We start from the raw sequence: 26325 nt of genomic DNA, 5'->3' as shown, positions 1-26325 counted from the left end.
ATACAGACTTCCCACTGTGCTAAATCAAAAATTTCCGTGAAGTTAACCAATGCCTTTAACAAGATTCTCATAATCCACGTTACTGTATTATATAATGTTGTTATGCCATTCATAGAGTTATCAAAACTAATTACTTTATTTTTCTGCTGTTATCCACTCCATTAAACTATTAATCAGTTAATCAATCCTGGATGGAGGCGGGTACGAAGCTGGCCCTTCTGCTTCTGAGGTGTGTGGAAAAATAGTTTTAGATTCTTGATATTTAAACAATAAACATTTCCACAACATTTAATTAAATCATGTCTCATAGACAAATGGGCAGACAGGCCAAGTGCAGGGGATTAACATGTGTACTGCATGGCCATTAACTGAACTGGTTCCCAATCCACGTTTCTATTGTTTCTTTGAAGTTTATGTGTCTCACTACTTTGCAATGTGTGGTTCCTGTATGTTAATCTCATTAAGACGCTACTTCACCTGTAACTTCCTCCTCTCTTTGATCATGTAAGGCTGAAATGTTGTATATAAGGAAGAGGTTTACTTTGTCGAGGGAGATTGCTGAGACTCTCTCCGTGTACACGTAACTAAAAGCTCTGATTGATCACACCGGCTCATTCAATTTTTCTTCAATATTTTGGGAAGAAACTGCATCTACAGGTGCAGGGTTCCTTGTTTACTGTCTGTTTCTTATGGATGATGCTGAGCCTGTTTATGTGCATGTAAATGGAATTGAAACACTCTATCTGATATCAGCTAAACAAATAACTTTACTATAATCACTGAAACAAAACCAGATCGTTTGAAGTGTTGAGGAGGAACTTCACGTCTTTTTTTACATCCCATTGAACAGATGAATATGGACTTGGCTGTATTTGGTGAATGGAGAGAACCTGGCTGGCTCTAAATCAAACTTACACATACTCTGAATAATTCTATTGTGTGCACACTGTTAGATTTGTTCTGCTCTGTTGACTTTGGATCTAATAAACCCTATCCGTGGTCAAAGAGAGTGTCAGCGAGGCGCTGCTCTTTGTTTCATTGTGGAGCTCGGCGGTGCACAGAACGTCCTCAGGGGCATTAATGGGGGTCATAAACTCTGATACGGATATTTGAACACATTGAACTCTAACTGGCCTTGCTCAGACAAGGACACATGCTCTCCCCCGGGGCCATTTCCATGAACAGAATTGGAAAATAGAAAGTATTGATTTCTCACTGTGTTTAATGTGATTGCCTTGGCTGTGTTTTGTTAATGTTTAGCATGCTTTCTTCACCCGCTTTGCTTTGTCATTATTTAGAAGTCAGATCTTATGGATTTTTTTTAGTTTTTCATATTCTCAAAGGAAAGGTTTGTTAGTGTGCTTAGGTTTAGTATTGGGGGGGGGGGGGGGGGGGGGGGGGGTCTGTTATCAGCATCAGACTAGAATTATAATTGTGTGTAATCTAAATGTAATCCACCAACAATATAAAATGATGCAAAATAATGAAGGGGGAAAATGTGTAATCCAGGCTTAGACTTACTGTAAATGGCCTAAATCCAGTCATTGTGCACAGTGGACTTTTCAGTGGTGACAGGCAGCAACAATGTGGCCTTATAGCATTATAAATTACATAGAAATATCTCACAGAGAGACTCTACAAAGCAGGCTTTAAACAGTAAGCAGAATCGTTTTTTTATTTTTTTATTGCCTTATGTAATTTCCCAACAATGAACATTGTCAGCCTTGTCGGAAATGTTCTGAATTTAACAACAGCCCTCGTTGGCTGAAAAGCTTCAGTGAATTGTTTCTGAGTAACCATCTAGTAGCCAACTGATTAAATGGAGGTGTTTACTGTAATGTTCTCGCTGGTGTTGCATTGGATGCCAGTTTGTCATTGATAGTTTGACGCTTGCACAGCAGTGCTTTGGCTCCGCTCCAAGTCTACCCTGCCGAAGTAATTGACACGTCGCCCGCTGGGGTTTGTGATTAACTTTATTGACAGACAGGGGGAGGGTGGGTGTATGGCATTGCATGCAGTTGGCAGAGCTAACAGGCCTTTCAAGCTGCGAAGACAAAATAGCATTGATGTTTTCAGGACCCCAGAACGCTGCTGTCCAGTCAAATGCCTGGAGAGTGGAGATTTGGAAGCGAGGGTATGGTGATTCAGCTTAAAAGCCTCTGCAAACAAGGAAAAGTTGTTTTCTCGTATGAACTCCAGACAGTCGGAAGGATCATGTCCAGACGATGACCGGAGTTGCCCTTTCACACATCCAGCACTCAACAGGAGATTGTCTGTGTCAGATGTGTTTGGCTCACTGTAAATTCTAGCTGGTGCTGCATTGAGGTGGTTCTTGTGTCACAGTGTGACAGGGCTGGTACCTGCAGCCTGCAGCAGGAGCAGCATGATGCAAAAAGCACGCTACGGTCACATATTCAGCTCTTAATGTGCTCATAAACAACTCTTGCCATTCCTTGAATCCAATACATAAAGATAGATACTAGGGGTGTGGCCAGATCTATTATGAGAAAGATTGCAAGTTCAAGGTAGCTCCACATTCACAGGTTGCTTCTTGATACCATTCCTTTGTTCATAATCTGTACAATGTACTCCAACCTTATAGAAGTGCAAAACTAAGTCACTAGAGTACAATTTTAAGGAGAAAAACAATTTTAGTAATCACTTCTACAGCAATTTGCAAATCCTTTGTGACTTACATTCCGTTAAATACAGTACAGAGACAATATATCTAATGCAAAACGGGGAAACGTTTGTTTTCTGTAAACATATACACTGATGCATTCTGCTTTAATTCACATTTTACACAGGGTCCCAACTTTTCGGGGGTCCTACAGACTAAAATTAAGAGCATGCTAAGAGTATGTCCTTCCTGGAGTCACACTGACACACTCAGCCTATCATGCCCTTCATAGAAAACCTGATTGTTTATGCTTTTAGAGTAAGAATGTACAACTTTTGAAGCCACCCAGAAGAACCAAATTGGGAAAAGAAACCACTAGTGATTGAAGGCCTCCAGACCCTGACAGGAGCCTGTTTATGCCTCTGATCCTTGACATTTAGGGCCCTCAGGAGCTGTTTTCAGGGATCCTAGATTCATAGTGGCCCCCTGCTGCCTCAACGTAAGAGTTTGATTGACATGTTTAGTCCTCCACCCTTCACTGTGACACCACTCACACACACAACAGGTTGATGTTCACTCTGTTAGAAGACAGCAGGATGTCATTAACTCTGTGAGAAGAGCCTTTAATGTAATTAACAGTGAGGAGACGAGGGGTGGCAACCGCGAGGTCGAGTAAATCATCTCCCACCCCGTCTCCCCCTCTGCAACACCCCCCCCCTCCCTCTCTAAGCTCCTGTTGAGAGAGTGTGTCTTTAATTAAAAATCCCCCATCCGACACACACTCATCTGCACACACTGTACACAAACACCACTCCTGTTTCCAGTCAAAACATGCGGGCTTGATTAGTATTAATCCTTATCTCTAGAACGGACAGCTTCTCAATTGTGTTTTTTCCTCGGCTGGCTAATTTCATGAAGAGCATAATTACAGCATTTTCAATTTCGGCCCTCTGCAGAGTTATGAGGCTGACAGTCTATCTCTGCACTGCAGCTGAGAGGGTTGGTGTGTCTGTGTCTGTCAGTCTGTGTGTGTTTGTGTGTGTGTGTGTGTGCAATTATGTTTTGTGTCCGTGTGTGTGCAATTGTGTTTTGTGCCTAAAATGAGAGGGAGAATTAGCGGGTTATGCGGGTGACTAATACAAGAGATAATTTCAAATCCAAATTAGAAAAGCGGCTGAAATCACGACAACTGTGTAAACCACATAGTAGTCAGCAACTCTTCTGCAAATGGGGTTGATTTACTAATAATGACATGCGAAAATATTAGGATAATGTGGGTGCAAACATTTTTTTAGTGCTGTTCAGTAGCAGTGATATCCAGTAATCTGGTTTACTCTGCTGCATGTGTTCCAACAGTAGGCGGATGAAAGGCATGTCAGCTCTGATTAGAGCTGCTGAAACTGGCACAGTTTGAGTAAATGTGTGTGTGTGTATTGATGCCTGTGCTTTGGTCACTCTCCAGTAGAAGGATGGGAGCTGCCCTAAGGCGGTGGCCGTGTTCCCATCCTTCCCAGCTCCTCCTTTCATCTCCCTCATATCTCTCTCTTCCTGACTGTTTCCCGCCTGATATCTCCACGCTTACGCCTCACTCAAACGCTCAGTAAACAGCTGTCGCACATATCTATGCACTTATGTGCGAGAAGAGTTCCTTTTGCAGCATTAGCAGCTCGTGGATGCAGCTCATCAGCGATGCTCTGTCAGCTTTGATAATAACTTGGGGCCTGGAGGCGCTGTGGCCCCCAATACTTTGTCACAGTCCTCCAGCTCTGCAAACACAGGGCCACCGTTGCCAGTAAAGCATCCCTGCCTTCACTGATAATGAGCTCTGTGTCCTCAAAGATAGTCTAGTGTGGACGGGTGCCAGATTCCCTTGAGGTGTCAAGCGCCGCACGACTCCTGACACCAGCAGGACAGCAGCTTGAGTCCTGAGCACACATTCCCACTGACTTATAGACAGTCATTAATATTTAGACTTGATTAAATGGAAATGTAATGGTGCCCAAGGGTAAAGTTAATAATCTCAGCAGCAGAGAACAAGGTAGAGGAAAGAATGAGAATAGAGGGTGTGGGAAAAAAGTCAAGTTAGTATCAAAGTTTTACTGGCAAGTGTGTAAAGAATATAGTGATTGAACCTCTGAGAAGGGACATTATTACCTTTCAGAGGCTTGGCTGGCTCAGTTTTAAGGGTACAGTGAAGATACAGGTATCACATGGAACTAGAAGACCTAAAGAATCCGTGTCAACCATCAACCTGAAACAATGGCCATTTTCAAAGTGGTCCCTTGACCTCTGACCTCAAGAAATCTGAATGAATTTGTGTTATTTGAGTACTAAAAATCAGTCATATCCCGTGGCTATTCCATGAATATTTGTTCCTATTGGTTTGTGTCCAAGTCACATGACTTTTTTAAGGTTCTGGCGGTCAGAACAAAAAAACATGGCGGACAGTTCTCTCATTTTTAGTGAAAAAAATCAATATTTTGACTTAGTTTCTGCATAAAAATGGATTTTGATTACATTTCTAGCAAGAAATATATGGTTTATTTTCTAAATATTCACTCAGTGAATGTACATAATCACTTTGTATGTTGGAATAGCCACGGGATATCAAAATCTATGTCAGTTTCACAGAAATTTGAGTGAATCTGTGGCTATTTCACGGATTCCTGTGAGACCATGTTGCTTGTATAGATGTATAATGACAATAAGGGGGTTTCTCATCAGTTTAGAGAACAGAAATGCTTGGCATCCAATTGTCAAAAACTGCAAATCTCACGGAAATCTCTAAGTTTTTGATGTCTTAAATGTTGTATTTCAGAGGGATTTTTTCCTCAATTCTCAAATATTAATTTATTAAGCACCAAATCTGTTTAACAAATGTCATGACCTCAAAAATTGCTGCATCAACTTATGAGGGATAATAACGGGACATAGGAATGGCCTTCATAATCTTCCACCATCATTTTCTAAGCCCTTCTAAGCACACCTCACTAAAACATCATGTTTATTACAGATTTATCACTGGAACAACCGGACACACAATGCTTTCACATTAGCCGTCAGGGTCCCACCTCTCAGATGATGAACACCACTTTTATGTGACATCCGCTGCTGACCTGCCGTCGCTCCATTAGCCCTCTGCTCCCCTGCTCAAAAAAGACGAAAACGTGTGTCTCAGAAGCATCCTTAACAGAGTCCTGAAGATCATAAAAACGATTCATTATGCCAAATAGCCAAACAGTGATGATAACCCAGCAAATAAACTAATAAAGAAATGGCAGTGCAGCATCCATATCCATTAGTTTGCATCCATTAGTTTCAAACGGCCCCCCTTCAAGAAGACAGAGTTCCTTCTGACCATAAATCTACCTCTTAAAAGCCTAATGTGACGCGGAGACACATATTTAGCTAACAGTTTAGCGCAGTAATTAGCGTTTGTGAGCTCTCTGCCTCTGCCAAGTACCAGCCGCCCAACATCTGTTCCTCTGCTGCCGCCGGGGCCGGCGCCTCCACCCTCGTCCCTCCCTCCTCCACCAGCCTCTCTGCAGGTGGCTTATCAGGTCTGGAGCGAGGTGATATGCAAAAAAAAAAAAAAAAAAGCGACAGGTGTTTTGCCCCCAAGAGCTGTCTGAGTGTTCATTTGAGCCTTAAAAGAGGGAGGTCCTCGTCCTGTGGTCACCTTGCCCCTCTACTCCTGCAGCAGCTTCAATTAAATCAGGAGGAGCATGTCGGGCCACCCAGCCTGGCTGTGGGCGTGCTCCATCAGCATATCCTCAGCATATTCAGCCCTGATGGGAAGCCCCTGCACTTGCCTGTGTATATTGGATTTATTTCTCGCTCCAGCGGTGATGGATTTTCCATTTGCCTGTTTTGTACGGTGGTGCACCATTGAGAGAAGCAGCACATCAAGACTGTTGCATCTTCTGTCACTCCCTGGCGCACACCGTTTGCTCAATGCCATTTTATGATTTTCGCTCTCCCCGTGCTTCTCCATATTGTGGGGGCCCATTTAACCCTGATAAGTCATTATTCCAGCAACACAGAGGGGGAAGTCTTTACAGTATGCACACACTGGCGACATCCCCTTTCTATTCTCTTATTTTCTGTTCCTCCTCTTTCTTTATTATTTCGCCTGTAGCTGCTCTGTGGGCACATCGTCGTTTCAGAGCCCCAACAGGAAGGGAGGGCGTGGGGGGGAGGGGATTATGACAGAAACAGGATGAAAGGGGAGAGAGAAAGGGGGAGAAAATAAAGTTGCTCTTATCAGAACTTGCCAGGAGCAATGTGCACACAAAGCTGCTTGGGAATCCAATTTAGTCTTCGCTGTTAGTTTAAGTGATATCAGTGCAATTAGCTGTCACAGGTCAGAGTGTGAGCCGGCCGTGTTAAGTGATTTCCTGAAATCCCACCAGTGGAAGCGTGAGGGGACGTCAAGTCACCAAGAAGAAGAAAGAGGAGAAAAAAAACGGGAAAAAAAGAAACAACTTCCCTCACCAACTCCACAAATGGACCACTTCTTTATACGGCCTGCTAATAAATGTCAGCCGCCTCTTGGATCTTTTGTTTTGCTCTTGTCAGCTGCTCACTCACAATTTAAATGGATTCTCTCCCTCTGAATCTCTCTCCACACGGGTGACTTTGAGACGTAGTTTTATTTGAGCCTTGTGTAACTCAATTGTGCTGCGTGTTGTGTTTTTGGTGAGCTACACAGAATGTCTACATGTCGAGGGGTGGGGGGTAAACAGCAGGAATGCCCTTGAAGCAATTAGGCAGAAGGTGCTTTGCCGGGTATTTGGTCTATTTATAAACCTCCAGGTTGTGCTGCTGCGTTCTGTCTGTATCACGGTTTGTTTTCTACATTGCATATGTAACTGGAAACAGGGAGCAGAAATTACCCAACAGGGGAGAAAGTCAGTGAAAGTCTATTTATGCCAGCCCAGCTCTCCTGTAGCATTCATAAACTTCTGAATGGACTCTGTTCTGCAGTTCCCTTGACTAAGCAGAATTCCAGAGGTGATAGATCTTTGCAGCTTAAAGTTGCTAGTGTGACCTCCAGGGCTGCCAGGGAACATTGGTAAGAGAGAAGTTATTGAAGTTCACATTTGCTGTATCTTTATGCGTTTGAAATACAGGAGAAGCAAGTACAGACGTTTGGGCCGAAGCCTTCCTGCGTGTGCAGGCTCAGCGTTTGACACAGTCTAACTGGAACCAACGGCTCTCCATACTTCCAAGTACAGTGTGGCTTGCACTGTAAAAAAATGTGTATAAATTACAGTAGAACTGTAGCCTGGGTATACCCAGACTGCCTTGCACGCTCGATTTCATTTCGAACTGCGAAAGGGTCTGGAAACCAGAGAGGATTCTTAGCCCTGTTTTAGGGATCCAATCACAGAGCGGGGAGGGACGGAAGCTTGTAGTTTTCTTACGGATCCAACATGGCTGCTGCAGACGCGAAACTCTCTTTAGCTGTAGATGGTGTTTTAAATAGTTTAGAGCAAAAGTTGAAAGGTGAAAGGTCTCTCAGCGGCTCCGCTGTCCCCCGGCTCGTAGCGAGATCACCGGCGTTACGGTAGTGGGGCTAATAGCGGTATCGTTACGGCGTTAGCGGGGCTATTAGCAACTAGCCTCGCTATTGTAACGCTGGTGATCTGGCTACGAGCCGGGGCACAACTGTCAAATTGCATCAGAAATAGGGCAGAAATTCAAAAATTGAATATGACCGTACAATACGATTTTAATTACCGTAAATCAAGGAATAGTACAAAACTTTTAAACTGTAAAAAAACACAGTTTTTTCATGTGTTAAAGGAGAAATTCCATAATGTCAATCACACAAATCAACACAATCACCCTAAAAATTAAGGGACTACTCGGTCTAAATTACAGTGATATTTACAGTAGAAAACCCACTCAATGTATCAGAAATAAACATCATGTATGCAACCAATAAAAATAAATAATAATAATAATTTCATGTTGAGTCCCTTTTAAAAACTAAATTGTTTTAAACCACATATTGTAGTGTCAGTTTTCTCAACAGCCTTATATTTCACTTTTGAACATTCATCTTAAATATTTTCATTCTCCAAACGTGTTTTGCTTGACTGACTGTAATTAACCCTGACCTCACCCCCCTCCTCTTCCTCTTCCTCTCTTCCTCCTGGTCTCTAGGGGAGATCTGTGCATTCAACATCCATGGGCTGGAGGCTCCGTTCGAGGCAGTGGTGCTGAACGGTACGTCTGGTGAGGGCCAGCTGAGGGCCCGGGGCCTGGTGGACTGCGAGCTGCAGAAGGAATACACCTTCATCATCCAGGCTCACGACTGCGGTTCAGGTCCCGGGGGCACGGAGGGCAAAAAGTCTCACAAGTGAGTAAGACACACAGCAGCCACGGCAACGGGGGCTCCAGTCTGACACATGCACAGTGTACTGCACATGACAATTGCACATGACAAAACAAGGCAAAGAGTGGGATTTGTAGATCTGACTCTGTGCTTCAGAATTAATTTAGACTTTCTGGTTTTGCTTGTACAGAGTTACTAAAAAGGTAAGACCACCAGGGAATAGGAAACAGGCATTTAAATAAACAAGATTTTTCATAATTCATTTCAAATGCTTGGGCTTAATTATGTAAAACTGCACGTACCTATTATATAATTTATCATTCATTTAGACAATGGCGTAATTCCAATCGAATTATCAGCTATGCTTGAAAACAGTGGTGGTTCAGAATGTTTAATTTATACTGTTAAGGTACCAGAATGACAAGCAGTTGGCTCAGTAACCGGCCATGGAGGTTCCTGAGCATAAATACTGCATGTGTGTGGGGGCAAATGAAAGCAGGGACAACTAAGGATACAAAGCTGTCTGGCTGGCTGCTTGGAGGTGTTTGGGGCTTACCTCCAGTCAGCATTAAGAGCTGCTTCCACCAGCGCCCCAACATGCTGCGTCAGCAATGTTCTGAGGCTACATCCACACTAATATGTTTCCGTTTAAAGAGTATATCTTTTGCTACGTTAACGCCTGAGTCCAGACTTTTGAGAACGATGACGCACCTCCTGATTGGGTCTTATCATCACAGCCAGCTACAACCCAGGCGGCAATCTCCGTGTCTGAGCATGGAGGCCACCAGGAAGTGCATAAAGCCTGCAATTCACCGAAAATTCCAGTAGGGGGTGCTAAGTTTGGCTGCAAAAGAAATCTGCCCATTCATTTCAGTGCTAAATTTGAAAACTTCTCACTTGATTTATTACCTCAGAAAAAATTTTCAGGGACAACATTATGGTCTCAATCACTAGTAAAAAATCTTCTTCAAGACATTTTGATGTTAATAGTTCTAGTAATGGCCCCATTTAGAAGAAAAGAGAAGATAAAGAATCGTATGATTTGGGGCGGGGCTACCTTTGATTGACAGGTCACGGCGTTGGTCCATTCTGCATAATGACAACTTTTACTTTTGATGCTTTAACTACATTTTGATGCTAATAATCACAGTGTGGTATAGTACTTTTACTTCAGTAAGGGATCTGAATACTTTTTCCACCACTGCACCCATGCTTACATGGACAGAAACAGAGAAATTGTATTCATAACATTAGATAAAGAACTTTTTATGCAACACCGATCCAGGTTTTTAACTGTGATTGTGTAATTTTGTTTCGAAAAGAAAACTAAATGTAAACTAAATATGTAAAGTCTCTCTCCATCCTCCCACATGTGACATTATAAAAAAATCAAAGGTCTCATCTTTTCACAGTCTCATCTTCACACAATGTACTTTAAAAAAAAGTTAGATATTACTCAAATAACACATTATGTCTTCAACTCTTTCTCCACTTGCCATCCATTTGGCTGCAGCGTTCTCCCAGATTGTTCTGGGTGCACCACCCAGACACAACACACCACCCACCACCACCTCCTCCACAAGCACCACTAGACTACTTAAGAGAAGTAGAGGTCAACTGGTAAAAACAATTTGTCACACTTGTTGGCCCTCCTGAAAGCAGCTTGTGTCTGAAATTGCTCTGCGCTCAGCCTTTCAGACAACTACCACTGTCCACATCTCCCACTGAGTCTCACTGCTCAACCCCCTCACCTCAACAACAATGGAGCCAAGCACAGAGATCTATCATCTTGTCTAGCTTATAGATACTCACACACACACACACACACATTCTTGTACTTCTATCTTTGTGAGGACCCTCATTGGAACAGTGAATTCCCCAGCAAGGTTATAATAGTTTGGGATTTTTCATTAGTTTTGGTTTTAATTTTCGTTGTCATTTTTTGTTTTCAAATTCAGTTAGTTTTAATTAGTTTTTAGACTGAGTTTGCTAGTTTTAGTTTAGTTTTTATTAGTTTTAGTGTTAGTATTAGTGTTTTCTAATGGGGTATTTGTTGGGTGGGAGATTAAAAGAGGTCACAGTAAATTTCCGTAAATCTTATCCATCTTCATTATGTGTGGAAAAAGTTGACAAAGACGGAAACGAAGGACATTTTCACTATAATTTTAGTTTTGTAACCACACAATACAGTTTCAGTTAATTATCATTATCATGTAACCTTTAACCCTTAAAACAAAGTCTGAAATCTCAAAAAAGCCTTTAAAGAAGTGAGGACCGGCAAAATGTCCTCACTTTGCAAAAATGTCCTCACTCTGTTGGTTAAAAACGTGTTCTGGTCCCACTATGTAGGAAGAACAAGCGCACACACACACACACACACACACACATCCTTGTACTTCTATTTTTGTGAGGACCCTCATTGGAATAGTAAATTCCCTGGCAAGGTTATAATAGTTTGGGTTATATGTTATTGTCTATTTAGGGTTGCTAAATATATATAATAATAATAATAATAATAATAATAATAATGACTCAATTGACCTCGATTTGCAATATAAAAATGAAACATTCAGCAAAAAGTCTTGTAATATCCTCCAATAACACTTCAGGGTTGAAGAAGAAGAAGAAGAAGAAGAGTACTTTATTAATCCCACAATGGGGAAATTCAACCTCTGCATTTAACCCATCCTTTTTTTGACGTTTTCTATTTCCAGGAGTCCCTTGAAAGCAGGGGTCTCAAACTCAAATTACCTGTGGGCCGCAGGAGGCAGTATCAAAATGATCAAAAAAGACACAAAATTACTAAAAAAAAGACACAAAATGACTGAATAACACTAAATTACTTAAAAAAGACACAAAATGACCAAAATAATACACATAATCACTAAAAAAAGACACAAAATGACAAAAAAAAGACATAAAATTACAAAAAAGACACAAAATGACCGAAAAAAAACTAAATTACTAAAAAAAAGACACAAAATGACTGAAAAAACACTAAATTACTCACATTAAAACATAAAACTCACATTAAACTTTCATATCAAGGTGAGGACCACAAAACATCGCCACGAGGGCCACAATTGGCCCGCGGGCCGCCAGTTTGAGACCCCTGCTTTAAAGGGTTAATAACTTACTAAATTTGTTACTCCTCACTTTTCAATCACAAGGTATCCCCATCCTAAAACATACCCTTCCTACTTTATTGTCTATTTTAACTAGGGATTGAAACCATTAACTCATTATGAGAAGATACAGAAAGTAGGGTCATTTCTCATAGACTTCTATACAGTTGGACAACCAGTGGAGTAGCCCCCTATTTATAGCCCCATATTTTTATTTCATTAATGTTAAAAAAATAATAATTGCAGCCCAGACCAAGGTTATAATAGTTTTGGATTTTTCATTAGTTTTGGTTTTAATTTTCGTTGTCAATTTTTGTTTTCAAATTCAGTTAGTTTTAATTAGTTTTTAGAGTGAGTTTGCTAGTTTTAGTTTAGTTTTTATTAGTTTTAGTGTTAGTATTAGTTTTTTGTAATGGGGTATTTGTTGGGTGGGAGATTAAAAGAGGTCACAGTAAATTTTGCCTTTATTTCCTTTGTCTTATCCATCTTCATTATGTATGAAAAAAGTTGACAAAGATGAAAACGAAGGACATTTTCACTATTGTTTTAGTTAGTTTTGTAACCACACAATACAGTTTCAGTTAATTATCATTATCATGTAACCTTTAACCCTTAAAACAAAGTCTGAAATCTCAAAAAAGCCTTTAAAGAAGTGAGGACTGGCAAAATGTCCTCACTTTGCAAAAATGTCCTCACTCTGTTGGTTAAAAACGTGTTCTGGTCCTCACTATGTAGGAAGTACAAGAACACACACACACACACACACACACACACATTCTTGTACTTCTATCTTTGTGAGGACCCTCATTGGAACAGTGAATTCCCCAGCAAGGTTATAATAGTTTTGGATTTTTCATTAGTTTTAGTTTTAATTTCGTTGTGAATTTTTGCTTTCAAATTCAGTTAGTTTTAATGAGTTTTAGAGTGAGTTTGCTAGTTTTAGTTTAGTTTTTATTAGTTTTAGTTTTTTGTAATGGGGTATTTGTTGGGTGGAAGATTAAAAGAGGTCACAGTAAATTTTGCCTTTATTCCTTTGTCTTATCCATCTTGATTATGTATGAAAAAAGTTGACAAAGACGCAAACGAAGGACATTTTCACTATAATTTTAGTTAGTTTTGTAACCACACAATACAGTTTCAGTTAATTATCATTATCATGTAACCTTTAACCCTTAAAACAAAGTCTGAAATCTAAAAAAAAAAAAAAAAAGCCTTTGAAGAAGTGAAAATGTCCTCACTTTGCAAAAATGTCCTCACTCTGTTGGTTAAAAACGTGTTCTGGTCCTCACGATGTAGGAAGTACAAGACCACACACACACACACACACACACATACACACACACACTGGCACATACTGTATACACACTGAACCTGGAATTACAGCAGCAGGGGTTCTAGCCTCAGTGAAAGTTTTAAATCAGTCGAGCGTAACTTGTATTTACTGTATGATATTTGCTGTGTGTATGTGTGGGGGGGGGGGACTTTATGTGCACAAGGCAAAAAGGGTGATGGATTTGTGATTTCCATACTGTTGATCATGTTTTATATCCCTTTTAAGCACCCGGGCATTCAGTTATGTCACACTATTACTTTCTATCAACATAACTCACTGCCGGCTGTGACACAGGCCCGGTCTGGTTGGTACAGACAGGCCGATGCTGGAGGGGGAGGGAATTTGGGGACACTTTAAATGGCCTGTCCTTTCGCTGGCAACTCTCAAAGGATGAGGCTGGCCTTTTGCTGCACCACACTCGCTCTGATTTAGAAAAAAAAGCCAACAGGAAAGAGGAAGAATCTGAGCCTGAGGCTGTGCTCAAATTACACATGACACGTCAACAGCAGAGATGTAAAGCAGTCAAGAAAATTAGCAGCTAAAGAGGACAGGGGAGAGGATCAGGAGTGACACGGGATGAGTTTAAACTTCACCCTCTATCCTCTATTCCTCTGCTGCCCTACTTCTCACTCCTTTATTTCTTTTTTCCTCCTGGCTGGCTACAGCTCAACTAGCTCCCGCTGTCTGACTCTGTCCTTCTTTCTGTCAGTCCCTCTGTCTCTCTTACAGACTCCAGTGTTTGAATATTTAGTCAGACTGCCACTGCTCTCACAAATGGATGAACTCTCTGCCCTGGTTGTACAAATCTGTCTCTCAGCATGACAGAAATGTATTTGTTGTTGTTTTTTCGCACACAAATGAAATGTAGTTTCCTTTTCAAAATGCCATGTCCAAATTTTGAGCAAATGCATCATCCTCAAGAGACCTCCAGGCCTGAACAGGGAAGCCTTAAACCTGCATTCTAACAACCAGCAGGGGGCGACTCCACTGGTTGTCCAACTGTATAGGAGTCTATGAGAAAATGACCCTACTTTCTGTATCTCTCATAATGAGTTTATGGTTTCAACCCCTGGTTAACCCATTAAGGCCTAAAGCGCCTGGAAAAAACTGCCTGTAAAACCTCTGGGTGATTTTCAAATGACCCCCTAAAACCTGAAGTTTTTCTGGAAATTCAACACCTACTAAATAATAGATTTTTCAGCCTCTGTAGCAGATAAAACTGAAATTCAAAAAGTATTTGAGAGCTTATACCCGTGGCTTTCATACGAAGTTGAGTTTGTTTGTCCAAACCTTCAATAAAGTTTTTTAAAAAATCAACAAACTCAGCAAATGTTACATTTGTCTGAATAAAAAATCCTATGCATAATACTAATACATGCCCATTAGCAAGGTGCTAACATGATATGACCACTGGAAGAACAAGACATAGTTCTCATTAGCCTACTGTAATGAAAAAAAAAAAATTATCATAATAATTATAATAATAAATAATAATACATTTTATATTTTGCACTTTTCAGGGTACTCAACGACGCATAAAGTAATATAAGACATAAACAGTCATGATTTCTTATATCATCATCACAATCAATTATTATTATTATTATTATTATTAATATTGATATATTATTAATAATAATATTATTATTATCTCCAGATGGCCACAAATCTGTCTGTTCTTCAGTGAAAATATGTCGTCTAAAAACATATTCCTCATCCATAAATGCCGGTCGATTGTTTCCGAGGGTTCAAAGTCCGGATCAGCAATAAAATCATCGGTGCTGTTTTCATCAGATCTCTTCCGTCACTTCCTGCTGAGCTCCTCCGCTATAGATAGATATACATATATATATAGATATAGATATGCCTCCGCTATAGTCGTCTTCCTCCATTATTTAAAGTTCTGGAAAAGTCCCATGATGCATTGCGACACTCCCACGTGTATTCTGATGCATTTCATTGGCCAAGAGACTGAAAATAGGTGAAAAAAAATACAAATACTACAAAATGACATATCCGCTGTCCCGGCCTTAATGGTAGAGTGACGCAACAGCGCTCCCAGTTTTAATGGTAGAAATGCGGTAATGCTTTCCCGGCGTCAATGGGTTAAACCTGCATTCTAACAACTAGCAGGGGGCAACTCTACTGGTTGTCCAACTGTATAGGAGTCTATGAGAAAATGACCCTACTTTCTGTATCTCTCATAATGAGTTTATGGTTTCAACCCCTGGTTAAAATAGACAATAAAGTAGGGTATGTTTAGGGTGTTGCTACCTTGTGATTGAAAGGTGTAAGTTATTCAGCACTTTAGGTAACAGGCAAGATTGTAATTCATTTTTGCATGCATCTCATGCATGACGTCATCTGGAGACTTTCAGCAAATTCTGCAGCTTGAGCTAGCTTGTTTCATTGGAAAAGAGTTGGTGAGGCTGCCTGTTACCCTTTCCTAGTGTGTGTTCAGTTTATCAAAGTTAACTGTAACAATTTGGTCACTTAGAAATGTCTTGTTCAGGGTTCAGCTGGACTAAAAGACACACTGAGGAATCAGTGTTGCCAACATAGCGACTTTGTCTCTATCTTTAGTGACTATTCAGACGATTCTGTTTTTCAAGGGATGGTTGGCGACCCTACATAGGACCCTTTTTCCCTGCTTTTCCCAAAAAGGGTCCTATGTTCCCCGCTCTGTTACTTTTTCCACCATTAATGCCAAATTCCACGGCAAATAGGCCTAACCCTAACCCTATTTAAAAAGCCAAAAAATGAACTGCAAAGTTACCAGAAAGAAGCTGCTGTGCAAATTCAGAGTTTTGTGCTGCTTGAGCTAAGGTGGGCCATGCGACGGTCGGCCTGCTGGCCATGCTGAGAGTCTACAGCAGGGATTCCCAAAGTGTGGTGCGTGGACCCCTGGGGGTGCACCAGTTGCTGCTAGGGGGTGTGCGAGATGAAAAATGTAATGGCAATCTGATAATTACACAAATACATTATTTCCCCCACACAATAAAGAAGTGTAAATGAACATTTCCTTTGTAAAATGTAAAATCAAAAACTGTAATAGTAATTAATTAATAAATGCAGGCTATTCAAAATGCACTTCATCTCAAAATAAAGCGTCTTCCATTTTTCCAACCTGTGTTATGATGTCGGGGTTGTGTTTGTTAGCTCCACGGTCATTTAAAATTGCTGCACTTTTTGTTCAATGTGGCTCAAAATATTATAAACTTTTTTCCCCAACTGATCTGCTTTCTGCCTCTGATCCTCTTTGATCTTAAAAGTGGAAGCTTGCGCATAACTTTGTTGCATTATATTGAAACTGTGTTTCAGATTAATTCAAATACGAGAGCTCATTGTTGTGATGGTGATTATCTAATTATATGTGTGTTCTGGTCATTTGAACATGATTAAACATGCTGCCTTTGATATGGTGATAAAAAAAGCTTATTGCATTTTTTTTTTTTTTTTTAAGGTGTGGGGGATTGGGGGTGCGTCAACCCGGTTGGGACATAGAAGGGGGTGCGCGGCTAAAAAAGTTTGGGAACCACTGGTCTACAGTAAAGATTGATAGATTGCGGGGAACATAGGACCTTTTTTCTAAAAAAGGGTCCTATGTTCCCCGAGCAGGGATTCCAGGTCCCGATCCAACTTGTGCCTGCAGTTGTTGCAAAAAACCAACAGAGCAATGGCTATAAAGCAAGATGGTGACAGCTGAACTCATTCTGTACTCCAACTGTAAACTTTGGTCACCTGTCTTGTTTAATGTTCATTTCAAATAGCAGAAGCCGCTTGCTAACCAAGCTAGCTAGCCAGCATTAGAGTGAGCTGATGACATAGCATCCCTCTGGCTTTCAATCCATTCTGCACATGCACTGGTTGTAGAAAAAAAACAAGATGGCAGTGGTCAATAGTCTAGATGGATTTCAGAATAAAGGCCTCCTATAAGAAGTGAGGAGCATTTATGGGTACAAGTCAGGAACCGGCCTACCTTACATATCTCAAGGGTGCTGAGTCCAGAAAAAATGGTTCCCAAACGAAATTTTGAGTTTTTGACCTTCTAATTTGTATATCAAATGGCCACCAAATTGCCCATCTTGCACAGTCATTGGACCATTTCCCCTTAGTTTTTTTGTAAGTAGGTAATCAAAGATGAGGAAATTAAGTTTCTGAATCTATAGTCTAGGGTCAGAGCAAGGATATAGTGGAGGCTCAGTGTCTTTTTTATGTATATATATGTATGCAAAATACCAACTGGAACATTTAAAAGTGATATTGATTGAATTATTCTGTCGGCCTTAAAAAAAACACACAAATAATGCTTAATTTCACCTTAAAAGTTGGTATTTTGCATATATATATATAAATATACATAAAAAAGACACTGAGCCTCCACTATATCCTTGCTCTGACCCTAGACTATAGATCCAGAAACTTTATTTCCTCGTCTTTGATTGACTACTTACAAAAAAACTAAGGGGAAAATGGTCCAACAACTGAGCAAGATGGGCAATTTTGCCGCCATATTGATATGCAAATGAGGTCAAAAACTCAAAATTTCGCTTGGGAACCATTTTTTTTTTATTCAGCACCCTTGAAATAAGTAAAGTAGGCCGGTTCCTGACTTGTACCCATAAATGCTCCTCACTTTCACTTTTTGGACAATTCCGTATAGACTACAAGATGCCAGTGTCAAGGCTTCAAAACTGGAGCCACAGACTAATGGGTGACACCATGGTGATCTGAAGAAGTATAAGTACTATTTCACTCCTCACACTCTTTTAACAGAGTACACATTTGCCAGTTCTGCATCACATGGCTCCACTCTGCCCTCTGAGATATTCTTCTTGGCTGCCTGTGGAAGCTTTAGTCACTTGTCAGCAAAGTGCAAAGCTCAAATGAATTCACCTTAAACTCCTTGAGACTGTTTTTGCTCAGGTCAGCTTTAAATGAAACACAAATTAATCTACAATACTGTAGAGCTGACCTCTGCCAAAGGAACAATTTGCACTGAACTGTGAAGTGTACTCAGCCTTTGTCCTAAAGAGCCATAAATGTGATAAATGTTCATTATGTGTCTGCATATTGATGCATCACAATAGTGTTTCAACCTAGACATTAATGGGAAAATGTAAATTGGTGTCAAGTACTGTAGGTCTGTGTGAGAAAAACCATTCGTCGTGCAGGAAATGAAGTTATCAGAGCTAAACTAAACTCAAACTGAGTCAACAAAAAGTGTTCGACTAATCAAATATGCACTATATATGTAAATTTTGTACAGACATTCTTGTCCCTCTCAGGATGAATTTGTAATCACCTTTCATCCCATCGATTTGTATCTATCCTCAGCTGTAGTTTGGTTTCTTACCAATTAGCAAATGTTATCGAGTTTTCTCTCTCTTCCTGCAATCAATTCAAACAAATATTGGAATGGTGTTTCCTTAAACAGAATTAAAATGTAAGAGACAGAGACAGCGTGTCTCTGGTAAATAATAAGATATATCTGCATTGAAAATGTTTTTAAAGTTTTGTCATCAACTAGACATGCAAGTGGCCTTCCACAGCATGATATCAGTTATTAGTTCCAGCCAGACTACCAGTTGGAAACCATCAAAGGACAGCATTAAATTCTGTAATTAAAGTTCCAGCCAAATTGACTTTGGTCCAGCCAAAAATGTCAATCCTGGCACTGTGCCGGCCATCCTCCAGCTCAGTTCAGTGACTAAACCAAGTTGGTGTCCATGTAAAACATTACACTGACTAAACATCAGCATGTTGGGTCAAAAAGGACCATTTGGCTCGTAGCACTAAGTTCTGCAGCATCACACAGCAGCTTGCTCTGGTTTAAACTGATTTGGACTCACATTTTATATTCCCTAACATCACAATACTGCTTGTATTTCCCCCAACCTTTTATCTGCATTATTGCGTTTATTTATTACTCTCGTGTCTTAATGTAATAATTTGTCTTCTGCACTGTAAGACCAACTCGTTTTTTCAACTAAAATATTTGAGTGTCCATGCTGCGAAATAATTTTATGTCAAGACAACGAAGACAATGGAGTTAACTCAAATTAATCTTTCTATTTGACTCAGATTCCATGGATATTTGTTCCTATTGGTTTGTTCCAAGTCACGTGACTTTTAAGGTCCCGACAGTCAGAAAAACAAACATGGCGGACAGTTCTTTCATTTTTAGTGAAAAAAAACAATATTTTGACTTAGTTTCTGCATAAAAATGGATTTGGATCACATTTCTAGCAAGAAATATATGTTTTATTTTCTAAATATTCACTCAGTGAATGTACATAATCACTTTGTATGTTGGAATAGCCACGGGATATGACTGGCATTAACTTGCATTGTAGCGAAATCCGTGTCAGTTTCACGGAAATTTGAGTGATTCCGTGGCTATTCCACGGATTTCTGTGAGACCAGGTTGACTTTTTTTGTGAAATACTGTGTAGTATTACCAGTTTAAACATCTTTAAAAATGTCGACATTTCCAACTCAAGGGGCCACAAGTACAAATTGCTTTTCATAAGGGGTAGGGTGTATAAATGAGCCACAAGAAATGAGGCTAGGAACCAAAAACATGTTAATATTTACCACTGTTGAATTCTGAAATCTCACCAGTGTTGTTAGCCACTTGAGCCCCTCTCCTCTGGGCCCGGGGTGGCTGCAGCTGAAAAACAACCATGTAATGTTGTTAATTAGCATCTGAAGAGTGGAAGTTCCTCTGTACTGTTTGCACCACGCCATTCCCCACACACCTGGCTCTGTGCATGTTTCAACTGTTGCTATGGAGTAATTAGACATCAGGGACATCTCACTGTGTTGCAAAGCATGTCATATTCATAATCCTTCCCAGGACACGCAGCTAACCGCGACACGTGTATTTAACTCCAGCCCAAGGGTTAAGTGCCTGGAGGCTGTCAGGGGCTGGTAATGCATCCACAGCAGGGCTACATGACCCCAAGGTGGTGCATGTGAGAGAAAATATAGAAGTAATTGAGACACACAGATGTTTCGTCGTGTACGAGTAGCCGCACATTCACACACATGCGCGGTGCTCGGCAACGCAGCAGTTATTAAAGTCATCATTAGTGAATCTTAGGGGCCTGTGTGTCCTAACCTCGCTGCCGTTTGGAGAGGCTAATTATCTCAGCGAGCAGCGAGCTGAAGGACAGTCATGCACACACAAACACGCTTGCAAATCCCAAATGCTGAGTCAAATACACACTGATATACCTAAATTTACATATAAATAAGACAAACACCGTAGCTGGGGACAGATAGGCTGATTTTGCATCTCATAACCAACTCACATAAACACTCACACACTCACACACACACTGCCCAAAAACACACTCAACTTTAACGGAAAAAGTCACTTTCTTATGAGTGAAGAAGTGGGACATAAGCTGCGCCTTGTTAGCATAAGCTGTCATGATAAATTTCCGCAGTGAGAAGACCAGGGGACTCCTCACAGATAGTGCCGTCCTGTCAGCGTGTCGCTGCTTTATTCTACCAAGAATCTTAACTTCACGCTTGTCACACTTGATGCTAATATGAGTGAAACCTCATTCTGTCAAAACCCATTAGTTGACGTGATTATTATTCCTGGCAAGAATGAAAGAGAAAAAAACATCTAGTGTAGGAATATGTTGTTTATCTTCAGCTAACATAATGTAATAGGAGAGTATAGTCTCCGTGTTTCAATTATGAATATGCACCGGCAGGAACTGCACCATCTGTGCTTGTCTGCTTCAGTTACCAGACGAGAGAAAGTGACACGTTCTCATCGCCGAGTCCAACCACGATCAGACGTCGACACACGTCTTCAGCAGAGGAAGCAAATGTTTGGAGGACGGAAGATGGAAAAATAAAAAATGGCAAATTAATTAATATAAAATTAAATCTACTAAAAATCAAATTAAAAATGAATTCAATAACTTAATTTGCCTCCTTATCAATTTACCTTTGTATTAGTTTCCTATGCAAATTTTCTTTTATTTATTTTCTATTATTTTTTTAATATATTTTTTAAGTATTTACTTTTTTGTTGTTTCAAATTATTTTGCCATTGAATGGATTAATTGATAAAATGTGACATGAATTTATTATTAATTATTTTTATTTATTTATATATGTATGTTTTTATTTTTACATGTATTTTTTTAATTTATTGTTATTTTTTTTTATTTAAAATATTCAAAGCACAGTAAATACATCTATAAATGAATATACATTTAATATATAAATTATGAATGTAATAAATACATGGAAACAGCAATATGATATTATTTTATCAATAATTGAATGCCTCACATTAATTTACAATATTATTTAAATACATTTAATGGCAGATACCAAATTAAAAATGAATTCAATAACTTAATTTGCCTCCTTATCAATTTACCTTCGTAATAGTTTCCTATGCAAATTTTCTTTTATTCATTTTTTGTTATTTTTTTTAACTATTTATTTTTTTGTTGTTTTCAATTATTTATTTTTACTTTTTTAAATGATGTAGTTTAACGATGCACTCTAAAGAGGAAGTCAGAAGCTGAAAAATAAAATAAAAAAGTACTCAATATATGAACTAATATGCCATTGAATGGATTATTTATATATGTATGTATTTATTTTTACATGTATTTTTTAAATTTATGAAAAATATTCAAAGCACAGTAAATACATCTATAAATGAATATAACACAACATATACATAAATTATAAATGTAATAAATACATGGAAACAATATAATATGATATTATGTCTCATTTTATCAATAATTGAATGCCTCACATTCATTTACAATATTATTTAAGTACATTTTCAATAACTTAATTTGCCTCCTTATCAATTTACCTTTGTATTAGTTTCCTATGCAAATTTTATTTTATTTATTTTCTATTATTTTTTTTATATATTTTTTTTAACTATTTATTTTTTTGTTGTTTTAATTTTTTTTTTCTTTTTTAAATGATGTAGTTTAACGATGCACTCTAAAGAGGAAGTCAGAAGCTGCCAAAATGAAAAATAAAATAAAAAAATACTCAATATATGAACTAATATGCCATTGAATGGATTAATTGATAAAATGTGACATGAATTTATTATTTATTTTTATTTTTTCTATGTATGTAATTATTTTTACATGTATTTTTTAAATTTATGAAAAATATTCAAAGCACAGTAAATACATCTATAAATGAATATACATTTAATACATTAATTATAAATGTAATAAATACATGGAAACAGCAATATGATATTATTTTATCAATAATTGAATGCCTCACATTAATTTATTTAAATACATTTAATGGCAGATATCAAATTAAAAATGAATTCAATAACTTAATTTGCCTCCTTATCAATTTACCTTTGTATTAGTTTCCTATGCAATTTTTCTTTTATTTATTTTCTATTATTTTTTTAATATATTTTTTTAACTATTTAGTTTTTTGTTGTTTTAAATTATTTATTTTTACTTTTTTAAATGATGTAGTTTAACGATGCACTCTAAAGAGGAAGTCAGAAGCTGCCAAAATGAAAATAAAAAATAAAAAACTCAATATATGAACTAATATGCCATTGAATGGATTAATTGATAAAATGTGACATGAATTTATTATTTATTATTATTTTTATATATGTATGTATTTATTTTTACATGTATTTTTTTAATTTATGAAAAATATTCAAAGCACAGTAAATACATCTATAAATGAATATCCATTTAATACATAAATTATAAATGTAATAAATACATGGAAACAGCAATATGATATTATGTCTCATTTTATCAATAATTGAATGCCTCACATTAATTTACAATATTATTTAAATACATTTAATGGCAGATAAAACACATTTTTAATATTTTTTTTTAAATATTTTTTTCCAGCTTCCATTCTCATTTAACTGTGAACAAGTGCGCTTGAAAGTGAAATAATCTTTTCTCCATGTTGTTGAGTGCATCACATTACATGCAGTATTTACCTCATTTGTATCACTTTCTCATCCATCAGTGATCTGATCTATACTATCTGCTGTGAAGTAAATAGGATCTGTGCATGAAGCTAAACTGGATTAACATGCATTATAATCACCTTGTATTGATATTTCACAGCCCCCCTCAGAGCTCCGTGGTGGAGCCTCAGGGTGCTTGTCAGTGCTGAAGTGGGATTTCCTTGCATATTGATCAGTTACCATTCCATTTGTTCCCATTGGTATAGTTAGGCTTGTTTATTTTCATTCTAGTCTTACACAAGGAAATTGATGATTCAGCCTCCTGGCTAATTCCTGACAAAGATTAATTGAGTCCTTTGCCTTTTGTATCACGTGTGTGTGTGTGTGTGTGTGTGTGTGTGTGTGTGTGTGTGTGTGTGTGTGTGAACCCAGTGTAGTGGGTTTTGTAGTGTTTTGGAGAATATTGGGAGGGTTTTCTGCAGACTTTAAGAGGGTTTTGTAGGGTTTTTGTAGTGTGTTGTAGGGTTTTTGGATAGTTTTGGAGGGTTTGGAGGGTTTTTGGTGTGTGTGTGTGTGTGTGTGTGTGTGTGTGTGTGTGTGTGTGTGTGTGTGTGTGTGTGTGTGTGTGTGTGTGTGTGTGTGTGTGTGTGTGTGTGTGTTTGAACCCAGTGTAGTGGGTTTTGTAGAGTTTTTGAGGATATTGGGAGGATTTTTGCAGAGGGTTTTGTAGTGTGTTGTAGGGTTTTTGGATAGTTTTGGAGGGTTTTTGGTGTGTGTGTGTGTGTGTGTGTGTGTGATCAGGCTTCATGTGTTTATCTAATGGCGTTTGAACCCGCTTCTGTGTGTGTGTGTCTGTGCGTGTGTGTGTGTTCAGTAATGACTGTGTGTAGTTGAGTGTTTATAAATAATGAGTGTGTATGAATGTGTAATAAACTGGGAACAATGCTAACCTGGCATTAGCATGCATCACCTGGCTCTAACATGCAGCTGGGATCTGATTGTGTCTGCATCTGATTTAGCTGGAATGGAAACACACCTGGCTCAGAAATACGTCCCCACTGTCTACCACGCATCTCATTCTCTTATGAGATATTCATAAACTGAGAAAAGTGACTGCAAGCATTTTTTTTTCTTTTTGTTTAATTTCATTAACCCTCTGAACCCCAGGCTGTCCTGCAGCTCTATGGAATCAGCACAATCATGGCTATAAGTGGGAACAACTCAAAAATGTCTTTTGTGCAGAATAACACAGTGATAATGACAAATCATAAAAAAAGAACAAACTAAACTTAAATTGAAACTTCTGTTTGTTTTTTTAATTGAATAAATGTATATATATATTATAGATATACACATATATGTATACACTAAGTGGCCACAAGTGTCATGAATATTGGAAAAACAAATTGTGTCTCCTCATGCTATACATATTGAACTATTTGCATTTTTAAACCTCTACATGCAACCACTCCTCTCTGATCTGTGTAAACAGCCTCTCCTGTCCTCTCCTCTCTGATCTGTGTAAACAGATTTTCAGTGAATATTTGTCACGTGACAGTTCATCTCAGCAGAATCAATCATGACTTCACAGTGTCTCTGAGGAGCACTTTATTCAATGTTTTTAACAGGATCTAGGGTTTTTCATTTATCATTTATTTTTTTCATTTATTTTTCATCATTTATAAATGGTAAACAGATAGTTTATTAATGTTTAATCGTATATAGACCATTTAGAATGGTAAACACATCATTTATTAATGTTTAACTAACTAAATCTTTTATAAGTGACAAATACATGGTATATTAATGTAAGTTAATAGCTACCTTACCATTAACAAACACTTACATTATAATTAATAGTTTATTAATAGTTTTAATTGCACTCATTTTAACATTTTTAACACCGTATTAAATATGTTAATGATTTTTGAAATGAGTCATATACCTTTATGAAATTGGTTTAAAACATTTAAAGATTAAATATGTATAGCACTTTGTAAATGGTTAATAATTGGTTTATAAACCATCTATAAACATCACTTAGTTGGTTATTGTAAAGTGTTACCGGATCTAGTTATTCCAAATAGTTTATTTTTGGCAATGTTTTAAATGAGATTAGTAGAATAAAGTGATCGTTCCATATGTTCTCACCAAAAAAACTGCTGTATAGGTCATGTTTACGTTTGTTGTTGGGGGAACACCTCTAGTGTCATTAATTAATACAATATAAAGGGCGACAAAGTCCGTTTATGGTTGTTAGGTCCAAAAAACTCATCTCATTGGTGTTCATGTTCCTTGGGCAACAAAAAAAGAAAGATGTCCAAAAAGAAAAAAGTTTACTGTAGAAAACTGCTCTCTCACAGAGTCATTTAAAGAGAAGGGTGGATTTATTTCCTCTCTTTATATAGTAAATATTTAGTTTGAAAAAAAAAAAACTGTTGCAATGCTCATTTTTCATTTGCACCCATGAAGCTTGATCTGTAGTATGAAGTCATTATTGAGTCCCATTTTATCTCATAAAGTCCCTTTATGGTGAAAGTAGAGTGACAAACGACACTTTTTCTCTAAAACGGTATTGACAAAATTTCATTTTAGACATTTATTTTACATTTGTACACTATATATTACACTACTTTTGTGAACCTAAGACTTTAGTAAACTCATTTAAGCATCCAAACAGTTCACATGAGTTAAGGTATGATTTCATAAGAGATTTGAAGCAGAATTCAATTTTTCAGCCTTTGGGCCGAATAATCTCTTTACACATTGCTCTAGGGCAAATTTGGCTCACTATACAGAAAGCTGAGTTTGTTCTGCACATTCCCATATCAAACACTTGGGTATTATGTTTTATGCAAGTACCCTTAAAAGGGGGGGATATATGAAAGTATGCAAAAATCAAGAAAATAGCCTTAGTCTTCAGGTTAACCAAGT

General features: G+C 38.3%; 1 protein-coding gene across 1 annotated transcript in view; it reads left to right on the top strand.

Moving 5' to 3' along the window:
- Positions 1-26325, top strand: part of LOC131970615 (calsyntenin-2-like) — a 444672-nt gene that overhangs the window by 250328 nt on the left and 168019 nt on the right. The window contains exon 3 of the mRNA XM_059332049.1: positions 8792-8987. Within this exon, the coding sequence (XP_059188032.1) occupies positions 8792-8987 (196 nt within the window). The remainder of the gene's footprint in view (positions 1-8791; positions 8988-26325) is intronic.

Source organism: Centropristis striata, chromosome 4 (assembly GCF_030273125.1).
Source record: "Centropristis striata isolate RG_2023a ecotype Rhode Island chromosome 4, C.striata_1.0, whole genome shotgun sequence".
Taxonomy (NCBI): domain Eukaryota; kingdom Metazoa; phylum Chordata; class Actinopteri; order Perciformes; family Serranidae; genus Centropristis; species Centropristis striata.
This window is presented reverse-complemented; position numbering and strand designations above follow the sequence as displayed.